This window comes from Anser anser, assembly GCF_964211835.1.
Source record: "Anser anser genome assembly, chromosome: 14".
Lineage (NCBI taxonomy): Eukaryota > Metazoa > Chordata > Aves > Anseriformes > Anatidae > Anser > Anser anser.
Window position 1 is genome coordinate 12,602,934 of NC_139735.1, and position 27,904 is coordinate 12,630,837.

Below are 27,904 nucleotides of genomic sequence, written 5' to 3' on the forward strand. Positions count from 1 at the left end.
CGGTGGAGCGAACTGGTTTTATTGGGGCATGGCCACCCCCTGCCCGCACCGAACACGGTGCGGTACCCAGCATGAGGAGGGGCAGAGGGGCCTGGGGAAGTAATGCCATGGGCGAGGGGCAGGGGCACGGCTGCCCGGTGCCATACGGGGATGCAGGAGCACCCTGCAAGCAGCTCTGGGCAGGATGCAGCCCCTGGAGAGACCAGCTCGGGGAACAGCAGGGTGCAGGGAAGGTCCTGCTCCCCTCCACACCATCTCCTGCCCCAGGGGAGCAACCCAAGGACGGGGGGCATGTTTCGCTCGGGTGAAGACTGTGCAGCCCGGGGAGGGCCAGGGGCATCCCCAGGGTCAGCTGAGGTCCAGCTCGGGGTCGGGGGCTCTGCCGGGTGGTGGGGGAGGCGCACGGAGCTGCCAAGAGAGGGGAGGAGATGCCCACAGGCTGAGGCCAGGGGCTCCCCATTGCCCTGACCCCCAGTACAGAGGCTGTGGGGATGCACAACCCCTTTGTGGGGATCTGGGATAGGATTTGGGGGGGGAGAACATCGCAGTGAAGGGGTGCTTACCGGACGGATGCGGGTGGCTGACAGGTCTGGAGAGCTCTGCCCGCTGCCCGTGCCCTCCTGCCTGCCAACTGCACCCACGCAAGAGCTCAGACATGCTCTGTGGGCCCTCCCAGACACCCCCTGACCCCCAGCACTCACCTCCCAGCAGAGTTTCAGGAGACGGATTGGAGCCCACGCTGCTGCCAGGCACGAGGCTGGGTGGGGAGAAGGGCGGCGGGGACGGTGAGGGCAGCTCCTGCGAACACAGAGCCGAGCGCTGGAGCAGGGCGGGCAGCACCGGGACCCCCCTGCAGCCACGGTCACTGTCACCAACCTGCCCAGCCATCCCCCGAGCCCCAGTGAGCTCCTCCACCACCAGCGAGGGGAAGACGCCGACGCGGCCGTCAAAGTCCCCCGTCCAGAAGCCGTCGTCCACCTCGTCCTCAGCACGGGGCAGCACGCGGATGATGGCACCCTCGGGGAAGCTCAGCTCCTCGGGGCTCTGTCCCTCGTAGTCATAGAGGGCTCGCACCAGCCAGGCTGTGGGGAGGGGGCTCAGCACCATGGGACGAGGTCCCGCAGCTCGATCCCGGGGCAGCGATGTCCCACACACCCGTGCCCCACACACCCACCTCCGGGCTCCAGGACCAGCTCCGCGGCCATGATGCTGGAGAGCTGCCGCTGCAGGGCGGCCCCCGAGGGGCCCACGACACCAGTCCCAGTGGCCAAACTCGGCTCGCTGCCCACACAGCCCAGGGACAGCAGGTACTTCTCGGGGACGTAGCCGATCTGGCCTGCCTTGTTCCGAGCCTGGTGGGGCAGAAGCCACGTTACCATCCCAGTGACATGATGGCATTTGGGTCCCCCTGGCCCAGAACCCTCCAAAACTGCCCCCAGCTTTGCGATGAGCCGGAGGGCAGACCCCAGTCCACTCCAGCTGCCCACACACCCACCTTCACCCACTCCTCCATGTCACCATCCTCGATGACCTCCAGCTCCTCTCCCTGCGCGATGGACAGCTCGTCCGCCTGGCGGCCCTGTGGGGAACAGGGGACAGCGTGTCACAGCCAGGCCGGCAGTGCCATCCCCACGAGGGCCGGGCACCCGTGGCTTTACCTGGTACCCGAAGATGACTCTGCAGGTGTAGGGGTAGGTGCGGGCGGTGTGGCCGGGCTCAGCATCCTCGAACGTCTCGTCGCTGTCGTAGTCATCGAACTCGGCGGGGTCCAGCCCCGTGGGCTCCTCCTCGCCCGGCCGGGTGCTGCTGGGGGTGCGCGGGTGCTCCTCGCCCGCCCGCACAGCCCCAGCCAGCCAGGCGTCCACGTCCAGCCCCACCGCGCGCAGCAGCGCCAGCCGCGCCTCTGCCTTCGCCTTGCCGACCTGAGGCACGGACCGGGAGGGGATAACGGCACGGACAGGGCAGGGATGGGGAGGGATGTTTTCAAGGGATAAGGTGACCACAGTGGGGTGGGGGACAGCCAAGCCCCATCCCCAAGGACCCAGCCCCCAGCACGGCTACTACATGGCACAGCATCCCTGCACTGTGCTGCCACTGCAGCTCCACATCCCTGTATACCCCCGTCCCCAAAACCCCTTGAGGGCAACAAACCTCGAGGCCACCCCAAGCACGTTTGGGACCCACCTCTGCCTTCCGGATGTTTTCTCGCACTTCCTCCATCTGCCGCTCCACAGCAGCCGCCTCCGCCTCAGAGACCTGCTGCCTCCTGGCCTCCAGCCTCTGCAGCACCTGGGGGGCACCAGCAGGTCGGGACGGGGGGCGGTGGGATGGGGCTGCAGCTGCTGCCCCTCCTTGAGACCCCTGGGAGGGACGGCCTTGGCCACGCACCCACCTCCTCGCCGTGCGCCTTGTTCTTGCCATCCCGGGTCACCCGCGTGGCCCAGCGCCGGGCCTCCTTCTCCAGGCTGGCCCCGCCATCCTCCGGCTCCAGCAGGGACACCTGGGCGAGGACAGGGTGGCTGGGAATGGTCTGGGTGTGTGGCCTCCCCGTGTTGTACTGCCCCCCACCCCACCTACTTCAGGGATGCCAGCGAGCTGGAAACGCTGCTCGGGTGCCAGCGTGAAGGCGGCGTGGTCCTGCAAGAAGAGGAGGAGGTCCTGCTCCCGGCACACCTGCGGCGGGGAGAAGCATGGGGCTGGGGGAGGGATGCTCACCCGTCCCCATCTGCCAGCCGTCGGGGACCCGGGGACGGGTGGCGTTACCCGCGTGGCCGCCTCCGAAACGCTCTGGAACCACTCCTGCGTGGCCCTGCAGGTCTCCACCTCCGCCTGGCCCGCCGTGGTCAAGTGGTCCCGCAGCCGCTCGTAGAGGTCGCCGTCCAGAGCCTGTGGAAAGCCAGTGGCAGACCCCCACATGGCCCCCGTGTCTCCTCGGGGACAGGGCAGGGGACCATGCCAACAGCATGGGGACCTGTCCCAGCCCTGCGAGACCCCCGCCGTGCCCTGCCCAGGGGGGAGCAGTGGGGTGCTGTGCCCCCCAGCAGCCCCGAGCTGGGGAGGTGTCCACAGAGCTGCTACCTGCATGACAGCGGGCAGCTCCACGCGGTAGTAGTGGTCCAGGTGGGCATTGGCGGACACCAGCATGAGGACGTACTCGTTCTGCACACCTGCAAGCTGCCTCGAGTACTCGGCCAGCTGCGCGGAGAACTGGGGGACGGGGACAGCGAGGGGTGGTGACGAGGTGGGGGACACCGCCCCGCACGGTCCCCGTGCCTGGGGACCTTGCCGTCCCCACACTGCCCACCTTGGCGCTGAGTTTCTGCAGGCTGGCCTTGGTGTGGAAAATCCTCCGGTCGCTCTTGCGGAGCCTGGGGATGACAGGGACAGTGTGACCCCCTGCGTGTCCCCACCACTCCCGCTGCAGCCCCCGTCCCCTCCTCACCGTGCCTCCACGTCGGCTGCCTTGTCCTTGGCCACCTCGCTGCTGTGCTGGAGATGGGTGAACTGCTTCTTCGCCTTGTCCAGCTCCTTCACCGTCTCCAGCAGCTCTGCCTGTGCCTTCTGCAGCTGCTCGATGCTCTGGGAGCGGGACATCAGCCCTGGGACCTGTCCCCACTGCCTTCACCCTGTCCCGGGGGCGACGTGCCCTCACCCCGTACCTTCTTGAGCATCCTCTCCTTGGACAGGCGGGCGGTTTTGGCAGCCTCGGCGGCGAGGCTGCGGTAGCTCTCGGAGGCAGTGACGCGGGCCTGCCCGGCGTACGTGGTCCCCTCGATGACGCCCTTCCAGACAGTGAGAACTCCCCTGCAGAGATGAGGGCACGGGATCAGCCACACCGTGGGGCTCCTGTGCAGCCCTGCTGAGGCTTCTGGGGATGCCCAGAAAACAGCAAAGCCTGCCCCTGCCGTCCCGCTGAGCTGGGTACTGCATCCATGGGGACATCCCACTCAGGGCTGCATCCCTGAAGCACCCAAATCCTGGCCAGCATTTGCCATCTCCAAGCTGGGAGGGCCACGCATCAACCCCTGCCCCTTGTCCCCATCCCCCTGTAGCTCACCTTGAGTCACCGGCATCGCTGCGGCCCCGCTGCCAGTCCCTCTTCACGAACTGGCTGGCCAGCCTCTGCAGTGCCTGCGGACAGACCCGCTGTCACCGGTGCTCCCTCGCCGGGCACCCCGGCACCCTGCCACCCACCCTGGGGGTGAGAGCGGGTCCCCTGGGGCTGGCTGCCCACCCTGTGGGTGTCCCCAGGGGGGGCAGGTTGGGGGCAGAAAGCAGCCTGTGCAGGAAAAGGAGGCGAAGGCTGGCCCGAAGGCAGTGCCAGGGGGTGCGGAGGTAAAGGAAAACCCCCCCAGGTGGCGGCTTTCAGGAGCAAGGACCAGGAAGGGGACATCAGCGAGGGACGCTGGCTGTGACGGCAGAGTGGAGGAGCCCCAACAAAGCCAAGCGCAGAGCGATCTGAGCCCTGGTGGGGGGGACACGGGGACAGTCCCTGCGGGGTGCTGCACCCACCGGAGAGTCCACCGAGAGCACAGAGCAGGCGAGCAGCCGGGAAAGCAGCGGGGCAGCAGCGGGAGGGAGGCAGAAGGTGCAGCGCAGCAGGGGGCCGAGACCCCCTGGAGCCCCTTGGGTGCTGCTGGGGGAGAGAAGAGGGGGTCAGGGGGGTCAGGGGACCAGAGGGTCAGAGGGGTCAGGGGGTCAGGGCCGGGGGTGCCAGGCGCGGTGGCACTGCCACAACCCCGCGGGCCGTGGCGGAGGGGACACGAGGTGAGGGTCGCGGGGTGCCGGCTGCACACAGCACGACCCCGAGGGACGCAGCGGGGCCGGGCTGCGGTGCACGGAGCCCGGCCATGACCCAGCACGGGCCGGGCCGCCACCCTCCCGTGTCCTTCCCCGCGGGCCCGCGCACCCGGGGAGGTGCCGGGAGCCCCCCGAGGGGCCGGGGCCGTTCCCGACAGCCCGGCCCCGTCCTCACCTGCCCGTACTCCCGCTCGATGGCGGCGCGCTGCTTGCTGTACGACCTGCGGGAGAAGGCGGGGGGCAGCGGGGCCGGCGGCGGACCCCGGCAGCCCCCGGTATCCCCCCCGGCAGCCCCCGGTATCCCCCCCGGCAGCCCCCGCTGTCCCCCCCGGCAGCCCCCGCTCCCCGTCCGGCCGTACCTGATGTCCTCCAGCAGCTCGGCGTCCCGCTGCTGCTTGCCCTGCAGCCCGCAGAGCTGCTCGAGGAAGTGCAGCTTCACCTCCTGGCTCAGCTTACCCTGCGGGCACGGCACGGCTCGGCTCAGCCCCGGGGCGCGGCCCCGCCTCCCCGCCCCGGCGCCCCGCAGGGCCCCGGCCCCGGCCCCGCGCCCACCTTGCGCGGCGGCGGCTGCATCCCCCCGGCGCGGCGCCCACCGGCCCGCACCCGCCGCGCGCCTGCCGGGCCCGGAACTGCGGCCCCGCCCCGCCCCCTGCAAGCCCCGCCCCCTCCGCACCAAGCACCGCCCCCTCCGCAACAAGCCCCGCCCCCCTCAGCGCGAGGCCCCGCCCCTCCGCACAAGGCCCCGCCCCCTCTGCGCCAGGCCCCGCCCCTCCGCATCAGGCCCCGCCCACATAGCCACGCCCCGCAAACAAAGCCCCGCCCACTCACGTGCCCATACCCTACAGGCCCCGCCCACCGGGGTGAGCCCCGCCCCCCGCGCTGTGCCCTCCTCCCTCTGCAGGCACAGGGGGGTGGGGGCGGGGACATGGGGACAGGGGATGGGGACATGGGGACATGGGGACAGGGGGATAAAGGGGCATGGGGACATGGGGACAGGGGATGGGGACATGGGGACATGGGGACAGGGGACACAGGGACATGGGGACACCGAGATGGGGACATGGGCACGGGGACAGGGGGACATGGGGATGTGGGGACAAAGGGACATGGGGGTGGGGAGACACGGAGATGGGGACACAGGGACATGAAGGCATGGGGATGTGGGGACAGGGGGACAGGGGGATGGGGGACACAGGGACATGAAGACAGAGAGATGGGGACATGGGGACACAGGGGTAGGGGGACAAGGGGACACAAGGACAGGGGGAGAATGTGATATGGGGACGGGGGACATGGGGGCACGGGGACACGGGGACAGGGGGTTGTGGGGACACAGGGGCTCCAGGCGTGGTGTATGGGGACACGGGGAGCCCTGCGGCCCCGGTGCTGGGGTGCGGGGACACGGAGCTCTGGGGCCATGTCCTGCTGCGGGGACAGGCAGGGCACCGCGCCCGGACATGGGGACATGGGGACACAGGGACACTGCCACCCCTAGCAGGAAGGGTGCCCGGCCCCTGGCCTGGCCGGCCCCTGCTGCAGGGACACTGGTGGGGGGGGGACAGTGCCACGAGGCTCCCCAGCAGCCCTCGCCCCCCTGTCCCGTCCCCATGTCCCCATGTCCCCATGTCTCCTGTCCCCATGTCCTCATGTCCCGGTCCCCATGTCCCCATTGCCTCTCGCTCCTCTTTCTGCTGGCGCTTCCGTCCCGTGCTCTGTCCCTGGGGGGCTCCCCGCCGTCCCTGTTGCCCGCCCAGGGCATTTTGGGGGGCATTTTGTCCCTTCGCCTGGTGTGACGCTTTGTCCTGGGCCGTGTCACCAGCTGTCACCAGCTCCGGGGGCACGTGGGGAGCCGAGAAAACGTACTGGGGGCCCTGCAGCAGCGGGTTGGGCGCAGGAAGGGGACAGCCGGGGGTCCCACTCGCGGTGTGGAACGGGCTCGTCCGAAGCCACCAGACCCGGGGACGTCTGTTCCAGGCATGTCCCCGCTGCCCCTGCCGGGGAACGTCGCGTGTCACCTCCCTGCAGCGGTTTGCAAATCGTCCCGCCGCAGCCACCAGCGGCTGCTTCCTCCTCCCCAGCCCGTCCGTGCAGGAGGCTGGGAACCCCCCGGCCCCCGTGGCTGTTGCTGGTGACATCCCCGGGGGGCCACCGCAGGCCACAGCGTCCCGCCGGGCTGCTGGGAACGGGGGCAGCGTGCACGCACGTGGCAGGGGAGGAAGAGGAAGGGAGCCGGTGGCCGTCCAGCCACGGTGACGCACAGCGGGGCCAGCCCTGCCGGTGGCTCTCGAGGGGACGCAGCTCTGGCGGAGGCCACCCTGCCGAAATGTCCCTGCCGGTGACTTCGCCCGGCGTCGCCGCCACCTTCCTGATCAGCTTGGCCACCCAGCTCCCCGTGGGTAAGTGTCCTGGTGGCTGTCCCCTGGCTCGGTGACACGGGTGACAAGGGGCTGGGCACAGCAGGATGGGGGGGACCGTGTGGGATGTGCCGACGCTTGGCACTCAGAGGGGGCGGCTGTGTGACACGGTGACAGCTCCCACGGTGCAGACCCCTGAGCCCTGCCACCGGGGGACATCTGGCCCAGGTGTGCTGGGGGACAACTTTCCCTCCCGGCACCAAAAAGCAACACGCTGTCCCCTGTTCCCTGGATGGGGAGCGGTGGCACAGTTTGTAGGGGACCGGGTCCCCGCGCAGGGTCCCAGGGGCACGTCCGGGCATGCAGTGGCCCAAAATCGGGGGGAGGCTGGGGGGGCTGCAGTGCCCCGGCTGCAGGAAGGGGCCGGCTGTCACTTGCTTGGCAGTGGTTTTTTGGGGCCCTGCTCGTTCTCTGCTTCTGCGTCAGGCGAAAAGCCTCCGACCGCAGGGAGCTGGCGAGCTGCGTGCAGCCAGCTTGTGTCAGGAGGAGGAGGAGGAGGCAAGACCCTGGTGGCTTCGTCCCAGCCCTGTCCTGGTGTGGGTGGCCGTGTCCTGTGTCCCCCATGCTGGGCGGGACCCCCCAGGGTCCCTCGTCCCAGGCACCCCGGCTTGCACCCAGGGGGGTGTTCGGGTTCCTGGGTGCCCACGCTGCAGAGAGTCACTTCTGCTGGTGGCGCCACAGGGGGAGGTGACAGTTTCTGGGGGTCCCCGTGGGGAAGGGGCACCAGGAGGTGCTCTCGGCCCAGCCCCACATCCCGTGTCCTCCGCAGCGTGTGGCAAGGGGCGCGTCTTGCGGCCCCTCACCCCCCAGGAAGAAGCCAAGTGCCCCAGCGCCTCCGTGGAAGCTTTTCTCAACAGCACCATGTCCACCCGCGTCCTGCCCGCCCTCTACTCCGTGGTGCTGCTCGTGGCGCTGCCGGCCAACGCTGTGGCCTGCTGGGTCCTGGTGGTCAACTTCAGGAGGTGCTCCAGCTCCCTCTTCCTGCTCAACCTGGCCAGTGCCGACCTCCTCTTCGTCCTTCTGCTGCCCTTCAAGATCTGCTACCACCTCTTGGGCAACCACTGGCTCTTTGGGGACTACCTGTGCCGCGCCACAGTGGCCCTCTTCTATGGGAACATGTATGGCTCCATCCTCTTCCTCACCTGCATCGGCCTGGAGCGCTACATCTCCGTGGTCCACCCGTTCGTGCTGAAGGGCTCCAGGTGGACGTGGGGCAGGGCGGGCATCTGTGTGGGCATCTGGCTGCTGGTGGGGCTGGGCGTGAGCCCCCTGCTCTTCTACCCCCAGACAAAGCACAGCTCGCTGCTGAACATCACGACGTGCCACGATGTCCTCGGAAAGGATGAGCAAAAGTTCTTTGACTCCTATTTCCTCTCGCTGGTGGGGCTGGGCTTCGGCGTGCCCTTCGTGCTCATGACCATCTCCTACAGCTGCATCCTGGCCCGGCTGCTGGCCAAGCACAGAAACTACCGGCACGTGGTGTGCGTCCTGGCCGTGGTCTTCCTCGTCTTCATCCTCTGCTTCACCCCCAGCAACGTGCTGCTCTTCATCCACTACCTGCTGCAGGACACGGTGTGCAGCAACACCGCCTACATCTGGTACGTGCTGGCCCTGGCCTTCAGCGCCTTCAACAACTGCTTCGATCCCTTCATCTACTTCTACGTCTCCCGAGATTTTCGGGGCTGGCTCCGCAACAGCTGTTGCCCCCAGCGGCTCCGGACACGGAGGGGGTGGGAGAAGGCAGCCTCGTGCCTGAGGTCCAGCGAGAAGACCCAGCTCTAGGCGGGGCTGGGGACATGGGGCTGTGTCCCATGCAGAGGGGACCCTGCTCCAGCTGCCAGCCCGGGGCTCACCCCCGCCGAGCCCCCTGTCCCCAGCTGGGAACGGCCCAAGGGGGGACAGAGCTGCCGCCCCGAAAAAACCCCGAAACCTTCAGCAGCACGGTCCCCACCGCTCCGTTCCTGGCGCTGCCACCTCCGTGCCCCTGTCCCACGGGTCCCTCCCCACCCAGTGTCCCCACCGCTCGCCCTGCGGTGACCGAACCCCCCAGAGTCCAAATAAACCTTTATTTCTCCCTGCTGGTGTAAGGAGCAGGTATAAATGCCCCAGATGAGCAGGAGCCGTCCTCCATCGCCAGGACCACACGCCGGGCACACGCGGCCAGCCCCTCTGCTGGACACCCCCCAGAAATGCCCCACGATGTGCTCAAGAAGGGGAAAGGGGGGGGCACATGGGTGCCTCAACCCTGCACCAGGGGACCGGGGCTGGGGAGGGGATGCTGGGCAGAGCTCAGGGGGCTCACGTGGGAGGAAGGCTGCACCCCGCGCACCCCGTGTCCCTGGCACCACGTGCCCCGTCTGATGCTCACGAGCATCGCAGTTCTGCTTTTATTTTCCCTATGACTCGCTCCCCTCGGTGCTGAGCCCAGCGATGGCGGGTGTGCTGCCCACACGCAGACACACGTCATTGTCCCCTGTCCCCCCAAAGGGGTGGCACCACGCCGGCTGCTGGTCCCCACCTGTCCCTGCTCCCAGCCTGGCCCTGGGGTGAGGCCGGGAGGAGGAGGAGGGTGCCGGCTCTGCAGTCCCCTCCCCGTCACCGCTGCCACCAGATGTGACTTGACCCCCAGGTCGGTGCCACCCCGGGTCATGTCACCGGCTGGCCCGGCCCCGTCGCTGGCGGCTGGCCCTCATTCTTCCTGAGGATGATGCTGCTGAGCTCCTGGATGAGCTTCTCGTTGATGGACGAGGAGAGCTGCATGCTCCTCTTCCTGGGGACGCCCACAGAGGTCTCAGAGCTGGGGCTGCTCCCTGGCGTGGCCACCGGCTCCTGGTCCCCAGCCGGTGCCGCAGAGGGCTCCACGTTCCTCTCCAGAGAGGCCGTGTGGGTGGCTCTGGGCCCGCAGGACGGGGCCGCGTCACACTCCAGGTTCAGGCCCCACTCGAGGGACAGCGCTTTGGTGACGGGTAGGCCCGGCAGCCTCTGCGCGGGGCTGGCGGGCAGCGAGGAGCGTAATGCCGGGGCCGGGGGGTGCTCGGGGCCCGGGGTCGGCTTCTTGGACCTGTCCACAGGGGGCACAGCCGAGGGGTCCGCCAGCAGCCCCCGCTCCAGCTCCAGCGCCACCAGCTCAGGGAAGTTGCCCACTTCCTCGTAGACGGGCTCGGCGTCCGCCTCGTTCTCCTGCTGCTCCTCTTCCAGGGAGTCCTGGTGCACCTTCATGGGCTGGGGGGGACGGGGACCGGGGTGAGGGGCAGTGCCCGTGTGCCCGCACAAAGGTGCTGCCCGGGGAGTTTTGCCCCCCTGCCGTGGGGCTGATGCTCCAGGCAGAGCCCCTGTGGGGCACCAACCCTGCTGTAGGTCTCTGGACAAGTCTCTGCTGCCCTTTTGGCCAGTGCAGGCTGGGCACTTTGGGCTCCAGTGGGACCAGATCAGTGTCACCAAGTGGTGGCATTGTCCCAGAGTCCCTGGCAGCGGTGGTGCAGCGGGGAAAGGCCACGGGTGCCCACACACAAAGCCAGGTGAGGCAAGACAACATCTGGCCAGGCAAAAATAACCTGATGGAGAGCAGCACCCAACCCTACTTCCTTGTATTTCATACGTCCAGCCCCTCTGGGGAGGTGCTAGGAGCTGGGCTGGACATCCCCACTCCTGGCTGCTCACACCAGGACCACGCAGGGACCCCAGTCCCGGGGTGGGACACACAGGACGGTGGGCACAGCATGGGCAGGGCGGTGCGGGCACGTCCCCAGGGGGCAGCAGGATGCTGTGGGCGAGCCCTTGCCCCCGGAGCCGGGATGCACAACGCAAAGCACGAACACGTCCCACGCATGCGGGTACTTACAAAAAACATGGACAAAGTCCTTCGTGTGTGCAGGCGGAGCTGGAAACAGAGGAGACAGGCAGAGATAAGCACCCGATAGAGCGGAGCGGGGCGGGGGTGCGGGGAGACCTGCCTGGGCAGGGGGGGCACGGAGGGGCAGCGGACACGAGTGCAGCACGCAGCACGCAGACACGCCGGGCACGGGGACACACGCCCAAAGCACCCGCTTGGCTCCTGGGTGGGCACACGGACACGGATGGGCGCAGGAGCACCCAGAGGCAGGGTCAGTGCTGAGGTCTTACCAGGGTCTGGTTGGCGGAGAGCATGGTGGCGTCGGTGCTGTCCCCGTGCAGGGGCACCAGGGGCATGGTGCCGAATTTCTGCTTGGCGAGGTCGGAGGAGGAGCGCCGGCGCATAATGACGGGGCGCAGGTCGTCGTGCTGCGTGCCAGGAGTGGGGTCACGCCAGGCTGCGTGGCTGGCCCCCTCCCCTCTCCTCTACTCCCCTCCCCACCCAGCCCTGCCTGCACCCACCTGAGCCTTAAGGATGCTGGTGGTCCAGTCCCACAGCTCAGCCTGCCCCGAGCACACCAGGTACCTGCAGAGGAGACAGCTGAGGAGCTGCCAGGCAGCAGGGACAGTGGGGCCCAGGACCTCCTGTCACCTTGCCTGTGAGCCAGGGGCTGCCAGCACAACTCCCCTTGGTGGGGCACCCCCCAAAACTCCCTGCATGTCCAAACAACTGCTTTGGTCCAAGGCAAGAGCTAACCCAGCCCCCCCGAGGCAGCTCAGCTCAGAACCCAGCAGCAGCCTGGTTTTGGCTGCATGGGGACACAGCCGGCGGGACAAAGGCTGGTGGGTGGCACAGCCTCATGGGCGTCACAGCCTCACGGGTGGCACAGCCTCACGGGTGGCACAGCCTCACGGGTGGCACAGCCTCACGGGTGATACACGCACCTGGGCAGGTCTCACCAAAGCCCAATGCTTGGAGATGCATCTCCCAGGGGTGCTGGCGAGGAAGGGGAGGTGGACTCTCCCCCATGCCTGGTCCCCAGCTCGTGCCAGGGAGCATGGGGACGCCCCGCTTTGTCCCTTGAGTGCCACAGCCAGGCACCAGCTCTGCCCTGCCCTCAGGACCCTGCAGGATAGAACCTGGCCATCCCAGCCCCATTAAACACAGGGACCCCCAGCCCCAGGACAGCTGGTGCGGATACTCACAGCTGCTGCTTGTCCAGGCTCAGTGTGAAGCCCCACCTGGAGAAGGGAAGAGGCAGGCAGTGGGGCAGCATCACCCAACACAGCAGGGCGCAGGGGTCAGGTTGTCCCACAGCCTGCTATTGGCACAGCTTTTGGGGGGGGTGCATGCCCCAGGGCCACATCCAGGAAGCTGCCACTTACTGCGCTGGTGGCTTCAGCTTCTTCTTAATGCCCATGTAAACCTTGGCTGCGTCCAGCGGCCACTCACGCTCCGGCTTGGCACTCTGGGGACAGAGAGCCCAGCTGACCTGTGTGGCCACCACTGTGCCATCGTGGTCCCTGGGGTCCCCCTCTCTGACCCCTCCATACCCTCTTCTCCTTGAGCAGCAGCAGCTGCCGGTCCCGGATGACGAAGTAGCGCTCCTGGAACTTGCTCCCCAGCAGCTTGGGGGGCTCCTCGCGGCATTTCAGCAGCCCACACTTGGGGGTCTCACGCTTGGCACCTGCCCGGTGGAAGAGATGGGGGTCAGGGGGCTGGGATTAATCACAGAGTGCTCCCTCTATGGGTGCTGGCTAGGGCCACCCGTGGGTGCTGGGCCCCTCTTTGGTCACCTCACCTGTGAAGAGGCAGCTGGCCTCGCTGATGGGGACCTTCCTCACCAGCAGGTACGCGGCGCTGGGCTCTGGGAGCTTGCACCACTGCAATGCCTGCTCCAGCACCTTCTCCTTGGGGTGTAGGGGCCGCTCTGGGGAGGCAGAGACACTGTCACTGCCGTGTCCCTTCCCTTTTCCAGCCACCGTCCCCCTTGCTCCTGGTAGCAAACCTCCCCCTGAGCATCCCCAGCCCTGTGCTCACCCAGCTCCCCATTCTCCAGGACCTCGAAGGTCAGCCAGATGTCCAGGCTGGTCGCCACGTTGCGCATCTCCAGCACGTGGTTGGTGAGCTCCTCCGCTGTCATCGTGGGGGACACCTGGGGCCGGACACATGGGGAGCTGCGGTGGGCGGTGGCAGGATGGGACCCAGGGACAGGCTGCGCCAGGAGGCCACGTCCCACCATCCCTCCTCGGCACGGCTGTCCTTTGGGACTCACCTTCAGGGTGACACAGCAGTCGGGCAGCTTCTGCTCCAGGTACACCTCGATGATGAGGTCCCCAGCCTGTGAGAGCTGTGGGAGAGGGGTGGCATTGGTGCCGTGATGGCACAGGTGCTGTGCACGTCCCCACTCCCCAGGGGCTGGGGATGGCATTTTGGGGAGCTGGAGCTTGGCTTGAGCCTCAAGGTGATGGGTGAAAGGGAGACATGGGGGAGAAGATCCTTCCCCAAATGTCTCGCCTCACCATGGGGAGGTGTGGGACAGCAGGGACCCGCAGCAGGGTGCGTCCCCATCCGTCCCACCAGCCCGTGGCCCTGCAGTGCTGAAGGTCAGCGCATCCCTAGTACCTGGGTGTCCTTCCAGGTGGTGATCAGACTGTTCTCCAGCTCCATCTGGGACACCTGGTCCTCGTCAATCTGCCGGAGGAAGCAAGGATGGGAAGAGAGGGGGGACACAAATGGTCAGTGTGGAGCGGGCTGAGGCCACATGGCCAGGACGGGTGATGCAGGGTGAGGGACGGGGGCCAGCGTGGGAGGACGCGTGGGGACAAGGACAGGGCCAGCACGGAGGGGGGACCTGCAGGGCTCTCACATCGAAGATGCTGACGTAGTTGTCAATGAGGTCTTCCATCACCTTCACCTCGTGCTCGCCTTTGCCATCGGTCTGGAAGAGGCTGGGTGCGAAGAGCAGCGACAGGTTCTTGGTGGTCATCTGGTTGAGGTCTGCGCATTTCTGCACCCTGGGGCAGGGAGCGCGGCGGTGAGGGACAGGCCCCACTCTGGAGGGGCTGTCGGCCCCAGCTGCCCTCTTCTACCCCAAAACCAGTGTGTTTCTCCCCAGCTCTCTGGATCACCAGGACTGGGAACTTCCTGCTGGGCAGTTCCCGTTTCCAGGACTGCCAGATGCCATCCCACCGTGCTCTGAGTCAGCGGTGGGAATTTGTTTTCTTTCCCCTTTTTTGGGCACTGGGTGAAGTTGACGTCCTACAAGGGGGTGTCCCCTACTCCCAAACCTCCCCCCTACTGCAGGACAACCTTGGGAATGTCTGAGCTGTCCCAGATGTTCCCGCATTTCCCAGCACTGTCCTGGGGGCACTGGGCTCTGCCTGGCTCTCAGGGATGGAATCCAGTGTTCCCTGGGGAGGTGCCGCCCTGCAGGGACCCCATGGAGAGGTGGCACGCTGACCTGTAGAGGTGCCCGATCAGCGCGGCCAGGGTCTTGCGGTTCAGTCGAGGCAGGCGATGGATGAGCTCCTTGTACCGCTCCAGGCGCTGCGGCTTGGAGGAGATCTCTGGAGGGAGGAGAACAAGCCATGGACCATCACTGGGGCTGGTGGGCCCAGAGCCGGCTTGGCACTGGGACCCTGTCCTAAAGGACACTGCACGCCCAGCACGGGAGCAGGGACGTACTCGCAGCCTCCTTCCACTGCGGGTGCAGCTCCAGGGTGAAGACGGGGTCCTCCAGTTCACGGAAGAACCTCTTCAGCACGTCAGTGACGTCCTCGATGAAGTTGTCGCTGATGCGCAGTTTGACGTTGCGGGCGTCCCGCCGGAACTCCTCCATCAGTACCTTGATGCGGGACTTGGCTCCGTTCTTGCGGTAAATCCCCTCGTGGCGCAGCCCTGGGGAAGGGACATAGCGTCACGGGGCCTGATCCTGCCCAGGATGTCCCCACCAGGGCTGGTGTCCGGAGAGCAGGGATTCTTATCCATGCCCATCGGCCACCCCACGAGTGCTGGGGTGGGCCCCGTGCTCACCGTACTGCGTGATGAAGGCGATGCAGCTGTCCACGATGATGGGGATGTCCCCGCGGCTCAGCTGCTGGTCCCGCAGCGCATTGCCCCGGCCCCCCGCCGCTGCCTGGATGTCAGCATACCACGCCGCCGTGTCCGCCCGCGACAAGCCCTGCAGGTAAAACGTCCTGAGAACAACAAGGGTGGAGAACTGGGAATGAAGGCTGCCGGGGAGCTGGGTTGTCCCCTCCCACCCCATGCACCAGGCTGAACCTAGGGGCACCCAACCCTGAGAGACCTGCAGCCGGGGTGACCTCTGCAAGCCCCTTGTCCATGACCATGCCACCACCCCCACAGCATCTCCGCAGTGGGCTCAGGATCATCCTCTGCCCGCACACCAGTGCCTTCACCCCAGCATCAGCCGAGCTCGCTCAGTACCCTCTCCATCCTTCCCACATCCAGCTCTCACCTCCCCATCTCCACCAGCAGCAGCATCTCCCTCTTCTCCAGCGTATCTGCGGGGGGCACCAGACCTGCGTGGGGGCAAGAAGCGGAGGGCTCAGAGTGGGGCACGGCCACCCGCTGCCACGCGCCCAGCCTGGGCACTCACTGAGCTCCTGCAGCCGCCGCAGGTTGATGCTGTCCTCGGCCCCGTCCTCCTCGGCGGGGCAGATGAAGAGGTGGGCTTTCTGCAGGATGAAGAAGGCTTGCTGCCAGCGCTCGGGGTTGAGCATGCACTTGTAGCGCAGTTGGCCCGCTCGCTGGAATTCGTAGCCCAGCAGGCAGTGACAGCTCATGGGAGTGAACCACTGTGGGATGGAACAAGAGATGAGATGGGCAAATGCAGGGCTCAGGATGGGGACAGGTCCCCCCTGAGCATGGTGCCCAGCTCACCTTGCCAATGGTGCTTGCCCATGCCTGCAGTGTCTCAGGACTGTCGGCCCCCAGGTGCTGCACTTTTTCCCCAGTGAGGAAGAGCTCGAGGGTGAAGCGAAACCTGCGGAGGATGAGCCCCCATCAGGGCTGCTCCCACCCTGCACCCAGAGATGCTCGGGATGTGCCCAGCCACCAAGCAGGGAGCGGTGCCCGTCCCTGCCCTCTGCATGCCCATGGGCTCTCCAGGCTTGCAGGTCCCCCCTTGCCGAGGAGGGGGCACCCTGGGGATACCTCTCAGTAGCGCCAGGGTTTGTGGGTGCCTGGGCTCTGCTCACGCCCAGGGAGAGAAGCTCCCCACTCTCAATGTGGCCCAGGGGCTCGGTGCATTTCTCCGTCTCGAAGAAGAGCAGAGATTTCTCCAGTGAGCACCAGACGCGCTGGAAGTCTGTGGGATGGTGGAGTTAGTGTTGGTGGGGTGGGCGCCCCACACTTTCCCACACACCCCACACTTCCCCACGTGCCCCTTGCTTTCCCATGCACCCCACACTTACCCTCTCTGCTCTTCTTGGTGCCCGGGAGCCGGGGGGGAGCTGTGGCCCGGTGCAGGTACCCGCTGTGTGTCACCGGCTGTGTGATTTCGTTGTAGACGCCCTCCGGACCTGGTTCCCCTGTGAGGAACAGCACTGAGAGGAGGCACCCACCAAAATGTGGGTACCAGGGGCAGGGAGACCCCCACTCATGTAGGTGTAGGCAAAGGGATGCTCCAGGCATGGGGGTTCCCCAAAAAGGGGCTCCAAATGTAGCCACCACCCTGCCCCACCCCAAAGGGGGGGTCCGGTGGGGCATGCCCATATGCCCTGGCTGTCCCCAGCCCTGGTGCACCGGGACAGCAGCAAGGAGGAAGCCCCCCCATCACAGCCTGAAGGGGCTTGAGTTACCTGAATGATTCCTGTGCCTTTTGCTCTCCAGATCCCACCATAGGTCAGCCCCTGGGGCCATCTCGTAGGCTGCAGGGTCAGCAGCCAGCCCAGCCTCTGAAGAGGAGAAGAACTGCAGGACGGTCTTGAGCAAGCCTGGTGCTGCCACCGCAGCACACAGCGCCTGGAACGAGACAGGCACCCATAGGGACCACGTCCTGGCTGACGGAGAGCCCCATCCCACTGCTGGGGTGCTTAAAGCAGGGCACAATGACCCACACACCCATGGGGCAGCCCAGTGTGGGAACGCAGGCATGTCAGCCAAGCAGAAGGTGTTGGCATCTCAGATGTGGATATCCAGGGTCATTCCCAGCCCCCCAGCACTTTGCACGCACCCCGTGGTGGCCCCTACCTGGAGCACTTCCTCCTGGGTGGCGTAATGGGGATGGGGCAGGCGGTACCGCCCGTCCCGGTACTTGCGGGCGATGAAGTCCCGTCTCTGCTCAGCGCTGGCGTCCGGGTGGAGAGCCTCGGCGGTGGGGAGGCGGGCAGCCCAAAATCGGTTGGCTCGGTCATTGCCCAGCACGATGAAGAGCTGCGGGAGAGTCCCACAGTGAGGGCGAGCAGCAGGTAGAAGGGGATGCCCAGTATCCCTGCAACCCAGCAGAGCCCATGGGGCTGCTGCCCTGCCCCAGGGAGCCCTGAGTGCCTCTACCTGCACGACTTCATTGGACCAGACGCTGGTGTCGAGCTTCAGGCTTTGCACCTTGGAGATGTTGGAGCCCAGGCTGCGGTGCTGTCCTGTGGGGGGGGGAGCAGGCGGGTGAGCATCCCCTGGCCCTGCCAGGGGAACTGGTGCCAGGTGGTACCCGCACCCTGCCCGCCCCCAGGGCGATGTACTGGCCTGCGCACTGCTTGCAGATGACCACGCAGAGGTTGATGGATGCCCAGTCGGGGTTCTGAGCCTGGCAGTCTGCGCAGTACTTGTTGGCTTTGTTGGACCAGATCTTTTCTGCCACCTCGTAGTCATAGAGCATCTCGGCTATGGCCTCCTGCAGGGCCTCCATCCACTCCCGCTTATCCCGCTCCGATTCTGCCACAAAGCTGTGGGCAAAAGCGGCCAATCCTCACAGAGCTCCTGGCTCCCGCAACCAGCTGCTCCCCATCCCCATCCCTGTCCCCATCCCCATCCCCATCCCTGTCCCCATCCCCGTCCCCATCCCCGTCCCCATTCCCATCCCCATCCCTGTGCCCCTCCCCATCCCCATCCCTATCCTCGTCCCCGTCCCCATGCCCATCCCCATCTCATTCCTATCCCTATCTCCATCCCATCCCCATCCCATCCCTATTCCTATTCCCATCCCCATCCCTGTCCCTATCCCTGTCCCTATTCCTATTCCCGTCCCTGTCCCTCTCCTTGTCCCTGTCCCCATCCCTCTTGCCACCGGTACCTGAATATCTTGGAGGGGGTGATGAGCTCGAAGCTGCGGTTCTTGGCCTCGCGGATGGTGGAGCCACGCATCTCGATCACGCAGATGCCAATGCCCATCTTGAAGAACTGCAGATGAGAGCGACGCCGGTGCTGGCTCTGCCCACGGCTGCAGTGCATGCACCCAGCACCTCCAGCCTTGTGTCCCTGTGCTGCCTGGCCCACCTAGAGCTGGCACCCACACCTTCCAACCCATCCTGCCTGGTGTGGCTTAAGCACCCTGCAGATAGGTTACATCTTAAAAGGGAACACTGAGCCAAGCACACTCATATGGCAAATATCAGCCTGAGCAAAAAACACTTGGGGTGGCTTAGCGTGCACCAGGCAAACTGGAAATGAGGTGACCAGGGAGAAAAAAAGCAAACAGGATGCTGAGAAACTTCAGCAGACAGGAGGTGGGATTTCCGTGGGGTTTGCTGTGGGTGCCAGGGCAGTGCCACCAACCTGCTCGCTCTTGTACAGCCACATCTCGGGCAGGCTGAGGGCTGCGAACACCTTGGACTTCTGGCCCTTCAGCTCCAGGGTCCCCGACTTCTGGCAGTGCGCTGTGTTGGGGGGCCGTGGCCGGGAGCCCCCCAGGCGCTGGTCAGCCACCTTCTTCTGCAGCGTGGAGCACCACTCGTTCCTCTGGGCTGCGCGGGGAGGGTAGAGCTAAGGGGGCAGCCCCGAGCCATTCCCTCTGCCCTGCTATGGGGCAGAGCATGGTGGGGAGGGGTGTCCCCTGCTCGGAGTGGCCGCTGTGGGGACAGGGCTGCCCAGGGGAATCTGTGGGTCGGAGGCAGGGATGGGTCCCTGGGGACTGATGGCCCCCAGCCCAGGTTTTGGCTTACCCTCGTTCTCGGCACGGAAGACGAAGATCCGGTGGCTGGTGACCACCTGGAACTTGTTGTCCTTGCTGGCGCGAACCATCTCGATGACGGACAGCGGGATCACACCCTTGGGGTAGGGTTCCTGAAAGCAGCCCCGGGGGGGTCACCCCAACTGTGCCCTGGGACCCCCGCACCTGCCTCACTGGGCACACCGGTACCAAACCCTGGTAGTGGGCAGGAAAGGGCTGGCTGCAAGCCCCCCGTGATAGCAGCTGCTCTGGGGCCACGCGTGGGCCCTCTCCACTCAGTGCCACCGACACAGGGCCAGGCAGGTCCCCTGGGTGCGGGGACACGGCAGCTCGACCCTGGTGATGCTGGGGCTGTGCCGGCTCCTTGCAGAAGATGGACAAGGGGCTGATGTGCCGCAGGATCACAGAGGCTGGCAGGGACCTCTGGGTCCATTTGGTCCAACCCCTGCACAAGCAGGACCGCCTGGAGCAGATTGCCCAGGACCACGCGCAGGTGGCTTTTGAAGATATTCGAGGATGTGGACTGGAGACTCCAAGGATGGAGACTTCACAACCTCTCTGGGCAACCTGTGCCAGCTCTGAGTCACCCGCACAGCACAGAAATCCTGGTGTTCAGAGGAAACCTCCTGTGGTTTATTTTGTGCCCATTCCCTCTTCTCCCGGCACTGGGCACCACTGAGAAGAACCTGGCTCCATCCCCTTTCCTCCCTCCCTTCAGGTATTCCTGTGCATTGATGAGATCCCCCTGAGCCTTCTCCAGGCTGAAACTCCCAGCCCTCAGCCTCTCCTAATTAGGCAGCACAGTGCAGCCCCTTCCTGCCCGCATCCTGCCCCCTCTCACCTTCTCACTGCTGAAGTACATCAGGTTCTTCCCATCGAAGCGGACGTAGCGCCTCTGGAAGACATAGTTCCTTTTGGGATGGCAGAAAAACGGGCTGTTAGGAGAAGGGTGGTCCCCTGAGGGCCCCACATGGACCCCAGAGATGCTGCACAAGGACCCTCGCAGCACACTGATGGGACCCAGGACCCAAGCAGCTCCGGATGGCTCTGAGACCCCCGTGCCCACCTCAGCAGCCTTGCCCAAGGGGGCTTCACCATGGGGACCCGTCACCACCCCATGGTGGGCACGTACCCTTGTGGGGACAGCTTGTCCAGCCAACCGCTGAGCATGGTGGGCCGGGGCTCGGAGAGCGAGGTGTAGCTCGCATAGGGGGAGATGGTCAGGTCGTCCAGCACCTCGTCAGGGTAGAGATGGGGAGGCAGGCTGAACGGGGTGCCCTCAGCCCGCGGAGCCTCCACGGTGGAGTACCCCTCCGTGTCGTTCTGGGCGATGCGTTCGATAAGCCTGGTGCGCGTCTCCTCATCCTCACTCCTCCCCTCGCTGCTGCACTCGCTGCTCGTCCTGCGAGGAACGGGGCCATGGGACCATCAGGAGATGTTCCCCACCAAACCTGGACTCATTCTGGGCTCCTCGGGACACCCAGCCCCTTGGGTTTCTGCATCTCCACGAGTGGGGTGGGATGAGGGCTTGGTGCTCACCAGCCCCATGGCCACCAGCAGCCCTCCCTGCCTGACGGCGAGGCTGGAGACAGTTGGTAAAAGGGTTTTCTGCACCTTGGGTAAGAGCTGCCCCCATCCTGGCTCCCAGACTGGCCTCTCCCTGTGCCCTACTGGTGTTCGTGGCCCCGGGGTGTCCCCCCATGCCCAGCTGCAGGGCCTGGGAAAGATGGGCAGGGGGAGCTCTGGCGTCAGCCTCGTTTTCTCGGGGAGCCCCAGTGAGATGAGGCCTGGCGAGACCATCCAGCCGTAACAATAAAAGGAAATCATAAAAATAAACCACTGCGCCTGCCCCTTCCCTCAGAAAGCCACGTTTCTTTCCCTGAAAAGGAAGCGGACTGGAAAATGTCTGATGGTCACAGGGGAGCTGCCCAGGCACGACGGCAACGGGCAGGAGGCAGCAGCACCGGCACCGAGCTCCGGGACAAGGAGTGGGCTGCAGGAAAGGCGGCGGGGAAGGACCAAGCCATAGCAAGGCTTCTGCCCAAGCAGCGCCCGAGGAGGCTGAGGGGCTCCATCTCTCCATGGAGGGAGGCTTCGGAGGTCACCAGGGGCATGAGGAGGGCAGAGAGGCATCTCCCAGCCACCTCCGCTCCGATCCCAGGAGCTGGGGCCACCAGACAGTGCCAACAGAAGTGGGGTCCAGAACTACACAGAAAGAGGCTGGCTGCGGGAGTCCCCATGCACGAGATGTTGTAAATGGAGAAATTTGTGGAGAAATCCACTGGGGGCTACTGCACGTGAGAAATCCCTCCAGCTTACAAGTCCATGGGCTAGAAATGCTTTTGGAGGAGGAGAATTATCCCATACACTCCCCCGATCATAAATTCTCCAAAGACCTGCTTTTCAGCACCTCATCATGGGAGCCAAGGTGTTGCATGGGCCCGTGCTTTGACCTGGGACCTTTGTGTGTCCTTGTGAGGCCATCAGACATCAGATCTCCCTGAACCACAGGCTCGAAGTGAGACTTGAAGTTGGCCTGCGAAGATGTTGGGCTGAAACCATGCAAAATTGTTTGCCTTTGTCTATGCAAGGTCCGCCACTGCTGCGGTGAATTGGGGCCAGGGGAGGAAAGGCCCCTGCTGCGTGCCTCCTGGTGGAGGCTGGGGCTGGAGCACCGGGGACAGCAGGGAAGGGACAGCCCCAGGCTTCACCAAAGGGAACGCTGAGCAGAAAGCCAGCAGACCATGGTCTGGGAGAGGGTCCTGATCCGGCGTCCTGCGTCGGGGCTGAGGAGGTGGCAGGGGATGAATGATGGCCTGTCTGGCTCCAGTGTCTGCACGAAATTTGGGAAATGGACATGAGGGGCTAGGAGGCTCGGAGCTCAGCCAAAATTGCTATTTAATTATCATAACAGAGCTTTGGCCAGGTGATTTGCCTGGCTGGAGTCCCAGCCTGGTGTCCAGCTTCTTTGGCAGGGACTGGTTAGGGAGCTGGGGGACCGCGTGCTCTGGAGGTGGAGGCCAGCCTGAGGCTGCCCTGCCAGAGGGCTCAGGGTGAGAAAGAAAGGGCAAAAGTCCATGGCCAAGCCTTCCTGGGACAAGCAAAGCCCACGGCCTGGCAGGAGCACCCCAAGGACCTGGATGGAGCAGAGCAGGACCCCAGCCACCTCCCAGCGCTGCTCCTGAGGAGATGGGTGGTGGAGGAAGCCTCCATGCAGTGAGGCTGCAAAGGCCAAGTCATTTCCAGCTGGTGCTGGGCAGTGAAAACAACGAACCCCAGAGCCAAGCAATTCCCTGGGGCAAGGAAAGTGGAAGGCCCTTTATCAGAGGTATTTCCAGGTCTGCTGAGCCTGGAGGGTGACACCCGAGGTGCACCAAGTTAGAGCAGTCTCAGCCTGCCGCTGCTCGCGTGGGACAGCTAGAGGAGGATGGAGGATCGGGGATGGAGGAGGGACATCGGGACCGAGGAGCTGCTGATGGGGCCGCTTGCTGCAGCTGGGGGCCCTGGAGGCCTGTTCAGCCTGCTGGAGGACACCTGGGGCCAGCAGGGAGGTACGCAATGAGCTGCCAGGGTCATGCCATGCCTGGAGTTTCTTTTCCTGGGGGGGTCAGGACAGGCATCTGGAAAGGAAAGCTCTGGGGCACCTGGCTGACGGGGCCCAGGAGCACAGCCCAAAAGGTCTTTGAAGGTTTTGTGTCTCTTGCTCAACCCGCTGCAGCCCCACCAGAAGTGAAAACCTGTGAATGCTGCCTCTGACGCCCTGCAGGCGGCCGCATCCTGCCTCTGACCAGCAGGACCACGCTTGCAGGAGGCGTGGGCAGGGCAGTGGGTGCCTGGTGCTGCCCCCGGGGTGCTGGGGGTCCTGGCCCCTGTGAGCCCCCAGCGGAGACCATGACCGGCGCCCAGCCCTCCGCTGCAGCTCCAGAGGAGATCGGGGATTTCGGTCTTTTTTCTTCAGCTACGTTCCCAGGAATTTTCAGTTCCCCCCTGCAGCCCGCGTGCCTGCAGCACCCAGGCTGACCGCAGCCCGAGCTCAGGGCACGCTGTGTGCCCAGCCTGGGGCAGCACCAGCCCGAAGCGGGGGCAACGGGGACATGCTGGCCGCAGGAGCTAGGGGATGCAGAGCCGTGGCTCAACTCCCTCCCTCTCTGTAAGCAACACAGGAAAAGGAACCCTCCCCATCCGAAATGGGAAGAGCAGCTTTCCTTCCTCTTTCTGAGATGCTATCAGGACTCATGGAAAGTACATCTCAGAAGCGTGTTTTTAAGGTGCCCCGCGCGCCCTCGCTGTCCCTGTGCCTACCTGCGGGCTTCTCGCTCCAGCTCCAGCTCAGCCACCACCTCGTAGCTCTGCCCCGAGGGGACGCCCATGCCCTGGGGGGAGGCAGCAGTCACATCTCTGCCCCAGACCCCCTAACCCCCTGCGAGGGTGGTCAGCCCGTGCCCCCCACCCTGCCCAGCAGCGATGCTCAGCCAGGCGCCGCAGCCCCGCCGACTGCATCCCCCTGGTGCGCGGGGGCCGGGGGGACATGGAGTGATGGCAGGGGAAGGACGCCGTCCCCGCTGTCCCCTCTCACCTTCTGCTCCCGCGCTGGGACCGCGTGCCCAAAGGTGGTTTCGCTGTAGGGGCTGATGGGTGGCTCACCGACCTCTGCGGGCAGGGACACGGGAAGGAAAGGCCATCAGTGGTGCCTGATGAAGGACAGTGACCTGCCAACCCTGGGGGGACCCCTGTGGACCCCCTCAAGCTGATCCTCCCCCAGCACACCCCATCCATCCAGCGCATGCAGCACGAAAGAAATGCCAGCCCAGCCCTGCAGGGGCTGCACCCTGTGGACACCCCCACGTTGGGGCCATCGGGGGGTCACCGCTGTGCACGGGGGGTGCGGGGCTCTCACCTGGCTTGCCGGTGGGTCTCTGCGGGACAGGGGGGAACCCCCCCGTGGGCCGGCTGGGACTGCTGGAAAACAGAAGAGGGGTTACTGTGGCTGCGGGTGGGGGCTCATGGCAGCTGGAGGGGTTCCTCCTTGTTTTTTGGTGGGCTGGGGGCTGCGTCCGCCCAGGGCTGAGCCTGGGTTTGTCCCCTGGGATGTGCAGCATCTCTGCCCTGCTGCCTGCTCCCTTCTCCCCACTGAGGCTGTATGTCCCGGAGATGCATTTCCACCCCCCATCCCGATCCCCTCTAACATCTCCCCCCTTGCTCTCAGCCAGCCCTCAGCCATACCCACACCATGCATGGGGCCCCCAGCCCTATTGCCCTGGGGGGCCAAGGAGGGACAGCAGCATCCTCCACCCCCAACCAGGATGAGCCCTCGGGGGCCCAGCTTCCCATGGGATGTGTTTCCCTCCTGATCTCTCCATGCAGAGCCTGGGGAAGGCACAGGGAGGGTGATTCTCCCAAGGGATGGGGTCCCGTGGGGTAGGGGGTCCTCGAATCTGGCTGCTCTGCTCCCTCTCCCCTCCCCAAGGGAAAGCATCTGCTTACTCAGGCTTCTCGGCCGGCTGGGTCAGCTCCTGTGGGGACAGATCGTGACCAAGATCCTGGCCCTGGGGACCATTCTCCCCTCCCGAGTCCTCCGCGGGTGCTGGTGGCGGCTTGAGCCCCTCATAGATGACATTGGACACCATCTCCAGCCTGCCCTGCCCCGTGCCCGGCAGCGAGGGGCGTCCCTCTGGTGTGCTCGCAGGGCTGGGCTCGGCCACTGCGACCCTGTGGCTGAGCCGTGGCGGGACGGATGGGACCCCCGGGAAGGGTTTCTCTGACATATCCAGGGCTTGTCCGTGATCTGGGGCTGCGGGGAGCCGTGCCTCCAGCCGGGATGTCCCCGTGCCCATGGCTGCAGCTGTCCCTGGGCTCTCCATGTCCGTGGAGCTCTCCCCCGGCACGAAGCCCTCCAGCACCACGAAGGCTGTGGGTGCCCCATCGGGGCTTTGTGCCGGTGCCGTGGCGCGTGCCGGTGGTGTGGGTGCCGAGCCTGGCTCCGACTTGGGACGATAGAAAACAGTCCTGGGCTTGGGGATGGGCTTCACCAGGGGAGGGGCTGGGTCCTTCTCTTGGGATGATGCGTGGCTGGGCATTGCGCCGCGTTGCTGCACCCCAAAAGCATCGGTGGCTGCTCCTGGCTCTGCTTTCATGGCATCCTCACCCATTGCGGGGGCTCGGGGATGGGGGCCTCCTGCCCAGGGCTGCGCCCGCAGCCGTGTCTGCTGTGCCAGGTTCAGGATCCTCTTGCGGTGCCCGGTGGCAGTGATGCCGAGCTGCTGCAGGTGATCACCGTCCAGCGCGAGGGCATCTCGGGCCACATGGATCCCATGCTGCTTGAAAACGTCCCGGTACCTCTCCAGGTGGATGGTAGCCAGCCAGTCTGCGATGTCCGAGTCAGGAACGCACGGTGAGCTCATGGCCCTGGGGTGCCTCCGGGACGGATGCTCAGCCCATCATCTGGGGAAGGAGGGCAGGAAGGGGTGAGGAGGCAGCAGGAGGGGAGGCCGGGGGCTTGGCCATGCAGAGGACGCTCCTGAAGGCCCCCCCAGCCTCACCACCCTGCCCAGAACCTCTCACCTCTAGCACCCGAAGCCAGGACCGCATCCTGTTGTTTCTCAGCCCGAAGCCTCTCCTCTGCCCCTCCCCGGGGCTGCCAGCACCGAGCGGGGGGCACGGGTGAGCCGAGGCCGGGGGCCGCAGCCCAGGGCTGCTCGGGGCTCGTTGGGAGGGAATGAGGCACGTTGGAGGGGGGCTGCTGCCGGCGATAGGGGGGTAGCAGCTGGGCCCCTCCCAGGGGACGAGCTCCGGTGCCGGCCAGCTCGGGGAGGGCTCTGCTGCCGGAAGGGCCAGACCATAATCTCTCCGGCTGCCGGCGAGGGCATGGGAGAGGTCAGCATGACTCACGAGCAGGCTGGGGGGGATGCACCCCGCGGGGCGAGCCGCAGGGCTGGCGCCCAGCACCGTGCCCACCCACCCGGGGACCCCCATCCCCAAATTCCTCGCCGGAGGGAGCTGCAGGGTGCTGAGGGCCTTTTTCCCATGAATCACGCTGCTCCGCACGAAACCATCTGTGCTGAGTGTGCTGCCACAGGCTCTTTTTTTCCAGTTCCTCCATTTCCCGCTATTGTTCAGTGCAGGCTTCCTTCCTGCTGCCTGCGCTCTCCCACGCATCCCCTGCCCCCTCCAGCGGGGGCCGCATCCCGGCCATCCCAGGCTCCTGCTCGCGCCGCTGCCGGCGCTTCGGCACCGCCGCCGCTGGTGGAACTGCGGACAGGGGCTGCGTGGGGAGCACGTGGGGGGAGCACGGTGCTCCAGGAGCAGCGCACATGTGTGGGTGCGAAGGGGTGGCTGCATGACAGCCCGCGGTGACGGTGACGGGCATGCAGCAGGAGGTGGCCGGGAAGGGCACAGGGAGCGGGGCTTGGGGATGTTGCGGCTGGAAGGCTGCTTGTTGATGTAGGACCTACACGAAAGTCTGGGGTGGGGAGGGTGGAGGGTGATGTCCCCACTTCTGCCTGCCGGCTCGCTGCTAAAATGGGGCAATTTCCCCCTTTCTTGTGGCCGTATCACCCGGGGGATCTGCTGCCAGCTCTGCTTTCCTGCCCCAAGACCTCCCCTTGGGGCTCCCTGCTGGCTGCGGGGCTCTCGGGGGACAGCCCAGCTGTCACCTTGCACCCCTCTGCATCCCTGCCAGCCCACTCTGAGTGTTGGGCACGGGTCCTTCCCGCAGAGCTCCTGCCCCGAACCTGCCCGTCCCTTGCCCCCTGGGGCTCTCCCTCACCTCTGGGCTCAGCGGGGCCGGCTCCGGTGCGGTGGCAGCATGGTGGCAGGGGTGATGCCAAGGCGTCCCTGCCGGGCGCAGGGGGCTCAGCCCGCGGCGATGGCAGCACCCAGCCTGCGCCTCCCACTGCCGGTCCCTCCTCCGGGCCAGCCCTCTGGTCCCCAGCCCTGTCCCCACCCTCCTGGCCTGCCCCTCTCCAGGCTCTGCCCTCCTTTGGGTGCTGCCCCCCAACGCTCTGTCCCCCTTGCCCCTTCCCAGCGAGGGTCCTGCTCCCATGGCACGGCCGGGGGGAGCCAGGGTGCCCCCCTGCACCCACACACCCCTGAAGATCCTGCGTGCACCCAGCCCTATGTGCCGCAGGTGATGGGAGGTGTCACCACATCCCCCACGGCCCCACACTGGAGTGCTGGGAAGGCTGTGCAAAGCTTGGCCAAATGGGGCTAAAAAAGGCTACAATGAGGCCATTGAGGGGCTTTAGGTGGATGGGCACTGGGCGGGTGAAAAACTGGGATTCCTACAAGGGATTCTGTGGGTACAACACTGCATCCCACCGCTGTGACCAGGGGATGGTGATGGGATGGCTGCGGGGATGGGTTAGGGGGGCACAGGGGGCTCCTGCCCGGCACGGACCCTGCTCGTTCACCCACCTGGCTGCTCCTAGCACAACGCTTTTCGCAAGAGTCCTGTGCCGTTAGACCAGCTCTGCTGTTACCCAACCCTGCCCTTATCTGAGATGGTATCTCACCGCCTTCAGCCTTTCTCTGTACCCTGTGGCCAGGCTGATAACTGCTCCATGCCCTGGGGGCTCCCCGTGCTGCACCTCGGGCCTGCCTCTAATCCCCGCAGCCCCAGAATTTCCTGCGGGGAGGTTGTGGGCCCCCCCCCCCCGGGGTGCGAGGGCCGCCCCGGCTGAGCCTGTGCGTGCTGCAAGGCGGGGAAATGCAGCTTCTCTTTCTCGCAGG

At 65.9% G+C, this 27,904-nt stretch overlaps 3 protein-coding genes across 7 annotated transcripts; 1 reads left to right on the forward strand and 2 right to left on the reverse strand.

The window, feature by feature from the left end:
- Nucleotides 1-3: 3 nt before the first annotated feature.
- Nucleotides 4-5,451, reverse strand: FCHSD1 (FCH and double SH3 domains 1). Of its 2 annotated transcripts, XM_083798984.1 has the most exons (20): nucleotides 5,353-5,416; nucleotides 5,160-5,257; nucleotides 4,976-5,021; nucleotides 4,513-4,633; nucleotides 4,058-4,131; nucleotides 3,660-3,804; nucleotides 3,443-3,579; nucleotides 3,305-3,368; nucleotides 3,079-3,207; nucleotides 2,764-2,886; nucleotides 2,578-2,673; nucleotides 2,393-2,500; nucleotides 2,185-2,289; nucleotides 1,659-1,922; nucleotides 1,496-1,579; nucleotides 1,175-1,352; nucleotides 877-1,082; nucleotides 702-798; nucleotides 564-631; nucleotides 4-408 (listed from the first exon to the last, which is right to left on the reverse strand). In XM_083798984.1, the coding sequence occupies exons 6-20, from the start codon at nucleotides 3,669-3,671 to the stop codon at nucleotides 349-351; spliced, it is 1,731 nt and encodes a 576-aa protein (XP_083655110.1). In that variant the 5' UTR covers nucleotides 3,672-3,804; nucleotides 4,058-4,131; nucleotides 4,513-4,633; nucleotides 4,976-5,021; nucleotides 5,160-5,257; nucleotides 5,353-5,416; the 3' UTR covers nucleotides 4-348. The 2 variants fall into 2 exon arrangements, with proteins under 2 accessions (XP_083655110.1, XP_083655109.1); XM_083798983.1 differs by lacking the exon at nucleotides 4,513-4,633 and having other exon boundaries at nucleotides 5,353-5,451.
- Nucleotides 5,452-6,045: 594 nt separating this feature from the next.
- On the forward strand, nucleotides 6,046-9,124 carry LOC310881544 (proteinase-activated receptor 2-like). The gene is made up of 2 exons (XM_083798985.1): nucleotides 6,046-7,196; nucleotides 7,984-9,124. The coding sequence occupies exons 1-2, from the start codon at nucleotides 6,416-6,418 to the stop codon at nucleotides 8,994-8,996; spliced, it is 1,794 nt and encodes a 597-aa protein (XP_083655111.1). The 5' UTR covers nucleotides 6,046-6,415; the 3' UTR covers nucleotides 8,997-9,124.
- Nucleotides 9,125-9,266: 142 nt separating this feature from the next.
- ARAP3 (ArfGAP with RhoGAP domain, ankyrin repeat and PH domain 3) lies at nucleotides 9,267-27,375 on the reverse strand. Of its 4 annotated transcripts, XM_083798939.1 has the most exons (35): nucleotides 26,943-27,373; nucleotides 25,739-26,027; nucleotides 24,662-25,618; nucleotides 24,075-24,136; nucleotides 23,754-23,827; nucleotides 23,480-23,550; nucleotides 20,310-20,579; nucleotides 20,019-20,088; nucleotides 19,170-19,290; nucleotides 18,784-18,971; nucleotides 18,302-18,408; nucleotides 17,755-17,954; nucleotides 17,566-17,651; nucleotides 17,263-17,445; nucleotides 16,872-17,034; nucleotides 16,485-16,601; nucleotides 16,225-16,378; nucleotides 15,952-16,054; nucleotides 15,668-15,866; nucleotides 15,527-15,590; nucleotides 15,082-15,245; nucleotides 14,734-14,946; nucleotides 14,510-14,615; nucleotides 13,916-14,063; nucleotides 13,672-13,740; nucleotides 13,322-13,396; nucleotides 13,087-13,201; nucleotides 12,848-12,976; nucleotides 12,600-12,733; nucleotides 12,432-12,514; nucleotides 12,252-12,287; nucleotides 11,568-11,631; nucleotides 11,337-11,474; nucleotides 11,056-11,094; nucleotides 9,267-10,436 (listed from the first exon to the last, which is right to left on the reverse strand). In XM_083798939.1, exons 3-35 carry the CDS (start codon nucleotides 25,576-25,578, stop codon nucleotides 9,861-9,863), a joined length of 5,238 nt encoding a protein of 1,745 aa, XP_083655065.1. In that variant the 5' UTR covers nucleotides 25,579-25,618; nucleotides 25,739-26,027; nucleotides 26,943-27,373; the 3' UTR covers nucleotides 9,267-9,860. The 4 variants fall into 4 exon arrangements, with proteins under 4 accessions (XP_083655065.1, XP_083655066.1, XP_083655064.1 ...); XM_083798940.1 differs by lacking the exon at nucleotides 25,739-26,027 and having other exon boundaries at nucleotides 24,075-24,133; nucleotides 26,943-27,374; XM_083798938.1 differs by lacking the exon at nucleotides 25,739-26,027.
- Nucleotides 27,376-27,904: the final 529 nt, after the last annotated feature.